A 6,688-nucleotide genomic window follows, 5' to 3' on the forward strand; every position below is an offset into this window, starting at 1 on the left:
AATTGCAGCATAGCGCACCAACCGCGAATTTAGCTTTGGGTCATGCAGCTTTTCCATGATGCAAATATATGGCAATTAATTAGCTTCTACCTTGTTTGACATACAATAACCTTAAATCGTCCACTGTGAAATAAGGATGCAATGAAACACTAACAAGCTAGAACAATCCAACCATTAAACCATATTTGTCGGGCAGATAGGAGGTTCATCCACAAGCCACAGCAACTAGACGAGTAACAATCTCCAAGCACATCACTACAACATCACTACATCTAAAGCTTAAAAATACATATTCAGGGGCACAAGGGATCAAACAGGCCGGATCCCTGATTTCTCATCACTGCCCCTCTCCTGATTCCCGTTTGGTCGCTTCCTTGATCTCATCACCTCCATCCTCCTGGCAGGCAAAAGACGGGGTAAAATGAACAAAATGCAAACTAAATAGTTCTAAATATCAGCTGCTAGGACAAGGGAGAGGGAAAGGGCGGGAGGGGAGTCATACCGTGATATCAGATGTCCATAGTGTCAAGTTGTCTCGGAGAAGTTGCATGATCAAGGTGCTGTCCTTGTAAGACTCCTCACCCAAAGTATCAAGCTCTGAGATGGCCTCATCAAACGCCTGTGGATCCACAAACAAAGGCGTAAGGTTCAAGCAATGGTTAAGGATGTGTTGTTGTGATCAACACCAGACTAAAAGTTGAAGACTAATGCATCAAGCCGTCAACAAAACAACTCTAAGCAGACTGAAGAAAATGATTGGACAATCCTCCAATTTTTTTTTAAAAAATCTGCAATGTAAAAATAAAGACTTCATTCGAACTTCTTATCAGACAGAAAATGATAAACTTTGTTATGGACTTTTTTCTAAAAAAAGGTGCAACCAAATATTAAAGTCGTCTGACTTGATTTCTAAAGCATCATATGCTTATTTTCTTTCCTTGGAAACACTCTCTCCTGAGAAAACGATACTACCATACTTTGCCAATAAGATGTCATTGCACAATGACTATATAATATATAAACACAAATTATCGGATTTAGACCATAATTAACATAGAATAAGAGAAGGAGAAGAACACAATCATTTCTCTTTACAACATGATATCATAATTTAATCTAACTGTGTATTGGCGTTCATGTACAAGTACACACAGAAACAGATATCCAGGAATGTGAATACACCAGCACATGCATCAAATTCTGTGTAGAATTGCAATTATGTATGTAATATATTTCTATAAATACAATATATGCAGCACTTTGTATATATATCTGTGGGTCTCTGTGTATGCTCTTGACATGTGCACATAGATACATATAAGAACGTGCTTCTACAATGTATATGCAATTACAGATTTCATTAAAAGTAACATCTTAAAAAAAATGTATATGGACATAGAATACATAGAACTGCATGTATTGGAAGTGCTATGGGAAGTTACTTCCATCAAGACTCATTTTAGCACATACAGCAAAACCTATCAGCTGGTCAGATTGTTTAGGAACAAAACCACCGTATAAGATTCTGCTTCAGACCCAGTTTATTACCACAGATGTTCAATAATTCAGTATATACAAAAAGAACTCAACCAAAACACACACCGCAGAGTTCATGTTCTGTCAGTGCAATCCTTGTACATGCCTGAAAATGCCTAGCCACACAGAATAATTTATTCCATACAGCATGTAATTAAGGTTCTATTCCATACAGCATGCAGTCAAAGTTCCAAAAGATGGTGCCTCTAATAATGCTTAAGATGCATAAATAAAAAATGCAAACTTTACAGCCAACAGATCAAAAATAATAATGGAGATCGTCTATAAGCAATTAAATAACCAAAAATTATAAATAAACAAAAACAAGTAGAGAAACAAACCTGCTTTGCTAGGCTGCAAGCACGGTCTGGTGAGTTCAAGATCTCATAATAGAACACTGAGAAGTTGAGTGCAAGCCCAAGCCTTATTGGATGAGTCGGGGCCAATTCAGCAAGTGCAATATCCTATTTGCCACAAAATGTCAAGATTTGAGCAAATACTTGAACAACCACAATATGTCAAAATTACAAACTAAAAACAAAAATCTTAAAGACAACTGCAACCCCATGAAAGACAATAACTTACAAACTCATTCTGGAACATCACGACAATTCTATTCTATCTACTCAGATATCTTTGATACAAAAAAAAAGGGCCTCTCCGCTATGTTAAGCATGCAAAGAAGAAAGGAAGTTTCTTCCAATTTGCACCATTCAAAAGAAAAAATTAAAAATAAAAGAACATATATAGAGCCAAACTATTTCTCAAAGGCCTAAAATATCCCCTCCCTTTTATTTCAGAAAAAGAGATGGCATGGCTCAGCAAACTCCTATGTAGAATAAGCCCTTACAAAATGAGAAAATTCATATTTTTTCTATACTTCTCTTTTTCATTATCTCAGGAACCTGACATTGTGACTAAATAAAATGAGAAAACTTTTTGATGCATAGGACGATCTTTGTTTTAATGACATACCCTACAAAGATAGCGGCAACAAAGCAAGCACTCAAAAATTCTCATCAATTGATTAAAATAGCAAATCTGAACAGAAGGACCCACCTGAGCAGATTTGTATGCCAACAGTGTGCTCTCGGCTGCTTCTTTCCTCTCAGCTCCAGTTTTAAACTCTGCAAGGTACCTGTACCATCAAAATAGATTATTATCCAATGACCAAAAGCATTACCTTTCTTCCAATTTCCTTCTACAAATACATTTCTTCAATGGAATAATTCCAACTCACCTGTGGTAATCCCCCTTCATCTTAAGGTAGAAAACCTTGGACTCCGCGGCAGTGGCCGAGGGGATGAGGTGGGAGTCAAGCAGCTTGAGGATCCCATCGCAAATCTTGCTAAGCTCAGCCTCAATCTTGCCGCGGTACTCCTTGATCATGGCGACATGATCCTCATTCCCGCGGCTCTCCTCCTTCTGCTCGATGGAAGAGATGATGCGCCACGAAGCCCGGCGAGCGCCGATCACGTTCTTGTAAGCCACGGACAGAAGGTTGCGCTCCTCGACGGTCAGCTCCTCCACGTCGACGGTCTTCGCTACCTTCTCCATGAACTCCACCATCTCCTCGTATCTTTCGGCCTGCTCGGCCAGCTTCGCCATGTACACATTCTCTTCACGGGACGATTCGGCCGGCGACATCGTAGCTTCCTAAACTCTGTACGTAAACCAGATCCAGATCAAACCCTAGCCTCCACCCCCATTCTTTTCTTTTTGAAGTGTATTGATAAAAAATGAACCGGAAAAAAAGTATCTTTCTTTATCCTGATCTACTGAGGGGGAAAGGGGTAAAAGAGATAAAAAGGAATAATTTACCAACAGAATATTTTTTAAAAAAAAGAGGAAGACGATTATAAATATGCAATAACTTACTTTTCATAAATAAAATTTTAAAAATAACGAAAAAAAAAGAAAAGGAGATATACTCCATTTACATTTTTTTTTTCGCGCAATCTTTCAAATTCCTCCACATGAAACACCGGATCGTGTCATACCATTAGATTTTCTTAATATTAACTCAATAAATCGATGCACAAATTTCTCAAAAAATAAAGATAAACTTATCAAACCCTGAAATAGGCCAAGAAGACAAAGCGATCAAAACGACCGGAAGAGCAAGCAAACACGAAGATACGATCGAATCTTCCAAACCTCGGCTGAAATCGAGACTCAACAAGGTCAGATCGAATCAATCCGTGAACGGAAACACAGATAAATCGAAGAAAAAATCGTTGGAATCAATAAAAAAAACAAGGAAAATCTACCTTCCTTCCTCTGAAGCGAACCCCCCCGAACTCTGTGTTTTCTTTTCCCCTCTTTTTGTTTCTTCTTCAATCGACTTCGCCGCTCGGTCGACCCCAAGATTTCGTTTAGCTTTTCTCTAGCCGGGTAGCTGTCTGAGCCCTAAAAACGCTCGTCAGTTTCCATTCAATCCACCAATAAAAAGGAGAAACGTGGTCGGTCGGGCCAGCATCTGAGGTTCCTCAGGCGGTACATTTCCACGCGGGCTCTGCGCATGAAAACGGGCCCCACACGACTCTCTTTTGTTCGTTAATGGGACGCGCGAGTACTCCCCCAGCCGTCCATGTCTGTGATGGTGTGATATGGACGGTAGCGATGTGTAGAAAGATTTTTTTTTTTTTTTTGTCGTTGGGTACAAGAAAGATGCTTTTTTTTTTTTTTGGTAGGCCGATCTTCTGACGTGGTAAGCCTCGCACCGACGGGCAAGCTTTGGTCTATATAAATTATTATTATCATGAGGAAGAATTTTTTGGTTTCCAGCGAGCTGGTAACGCACCAGAATGGATGAACTTGGACCAGCTGGGTGTAAAGTCATAGCTGTTGAAGGAAGGCGGCGTCTCAATTCTTTTGGGCTAAATATTTCACTTTGGCATCGGCTGGCCCATTACTCACTTGTTGAAGTGAAAGAACAATAAGTGAAATTTTTTGTGCACCATAAAACAATATAAAAAATTTAATATAAAATACATCATCTTATCTCATTGATTCATATAATCATCACTTTTCAATATATATTTAATATCTATAAATTAATTTTTTTCATTTAAAAAATTTATATAACAAAAATATCTTTATTCTTTAAAAAAATTATAACATTTTATGTTTATATTATGATATCCTTCGTCCGTATCCGTATAGGATGTCATAATTTTTTTCTAAAGAACAGAAGTATTTTAATCATTCAAAATTTTCAAACGAAAAAATCGATCTGCAGATATTAAATACGATTGAAAAGTAATTGAACAAAAATATCCCTCTCATATTATGAAATTCTGGACTAAATTACATCATAGGATGTCATAATTTTTTCTAAAAGATAGAAATATTTTTATCATACAAAATTTTTAAATGAAAAAGTTGATCTATAAGCATTAAATGCGCATTAGAATGTGGTGGCTACGTGAATCAATTGGACGAGATGGTGCATTCTACGTTGGATTTTTTATACCGTCTGCGATGCACAAAAAATTTCTTAGAATAATAATGATTTTGATGAAGATAGTTTGGATTGCTATGAATGTGATGTTTGATAAATTAATTTGGACAAATGATGATGAGATGTGCAAATGATGTCATTATGTACCATACTACTTATTGAGACACTTACTCAAAATTACGAGCTCAATAGAGATCCGATTTTCCTATCGATTGAAAACCGACTATTGTCTACTTTATCAGACCTACTCAAATAATTATTGACAATCCTCGAAAATTAGTCGGACAACACGATCGCTCATAGACCGACAACTACACCAGCATTGAATCAACTGTCTAACTCTGATATTAACCGAGTATTTACTAAGAAACTGAAATCCATGATTTCAAATATTAGAAATCGATGGAACGATTACAACACAGGAAGAGGGCATTAACTGCTCGTGACTAAAAAATTATTAATTAGATTAATTATCCATTAAATTCATATCGAATTTGATAACTCCCATGTTTCCGTGCTTCAAGAGATGAAAATTACAAACCAATGGCATATCCCATCTCTACATAAAGGAAGGAAAGAGTGGAATCAGGATAAGCTTTTTCTGGCCTAACAAGTTTTTGCTTCAGTGATTTTTCATCTATTCCATGAACTCCAACTACCTTAAGCATTCAAAAATATTTTATTAAATAAATTTTGATAAAAAAAAATTTTATAGGTATATTCTCTGTTGAGAACAAGACGCACTTACCCACTTCCAGGCTGAGGTCTCCATCGAAGCTTATCATCAACACTATTTATCATTTTTTTCGATTGTTATTTTCATGATACTACATATTTAAGCCATTTCATTCCGTTCAATAGCTAGCAACTCACAAAGCTCTGCAACAAAAACGCCATTCTCACAATCCTTCTTACGATTGAAATCACTTTTATATTTAGTATTTAGCACACGTCATTGTTGATTTGTTGCTAAGAAACTGCAATAGGAACTCTTATCAATTAACCAAGAATTTTCAGGTCACCCTACAATGAAGGGTAAACGAAAAGGAGGAACAAAAATGAAAAAGTAAAAAGGGGAAATGGATTAAAAGAAGAAAAAAGAGAAATTGTTTACATGTTTTTTCTTTTAAATGTACCAATTAACGTGCACACTGGCCACTCATTATGTCACCACGCACACCCCTAGCCCGAATCACAATTGTCACCATAACAAAAGGACGTTTTTGCTTTGCATGCCACCATGTCACGGACTTCGCCTCTTAGATGAGCAAATCCGTATGGCACTCCGATATCATCTGCATAAAAGAGCCAGCTAAAATGCATCTAGCAAGATGCATAAAAAAAAATAAAAAAAAGATACGGCAACACGCTCAGATATGACACTGTAAGAACAGTATTTTCATTAATGAAATCAAAGGAATACAAGCCTATACAACTGCTACTCAGACTATAATTAGAGGCTCAGGAGGCAGAGGAGGCAACAATGGATACCGCAAGAATCCGCAAGGAAACCGGCCCACTGGATTGTTCTCGCCCACCCTCTCAACACTACAAGCACGGTATCCACCCAAATCCCATTCCGGGGGTTCCAAATGATCGAGCAGCATTGCGTTTTCATGGCTCGTCTTTGGAAGCCTCGACATGATGAAAACACCCCAAAACCCATCCAAAATAAGGAAAAATGGTGTG

At 37.4% G+C, this 6,688-nt stretch overlaps 1 protein-coding gene across 1 annotated transcript; it reads right to left on the reverse strand.

Annotated features, from left to right (window-relative positions):
• Window positions 1-158: 158 nt before the first annotated feature.
• LOC105041071 (14-3-3-like protein) lies at window positions 159-3,976 on the reverse strand. The gene is made up of 6 exons (XM_010917864.4): window positions 3,807-3,976; window positions 2,777-3,199; window positions 2,596-2,674; window positions 1,878-2,000; window positions 503-619; window positions 159-397 (listed from the first exon to the last, which is right to left on the reverse strand). Exons 2-6 carry the CDS (start codon window positions 3,181-3,183, stop codon window positions 338-340), a joined length of 786 nt encoding a protein of 261 aa, XP_010916166.1. The 5' UTR covers window positions 3,184-3,199; window positions 3,807-3,976; the 3' UTR covers window positions 159-337.
• Between the last annotated feature and the right edge of the window lie 2,712 nt (window positions 3,977-6,688).

Source organism: Elaeis guineensis, chromosome 3, assembly GCF_000442705.2.
Source record: "Elaeis guineensis isolate ETL-2024a chromosome 3, EG11, whole genome shotgun sequence".
Taxonomy (NCBI): Eukaryota; Viridiplantae; Streptophyta; class Magnoliopsida; order Arecales; family Arecaceae; genus Elaeis; species Elaeis guineensis.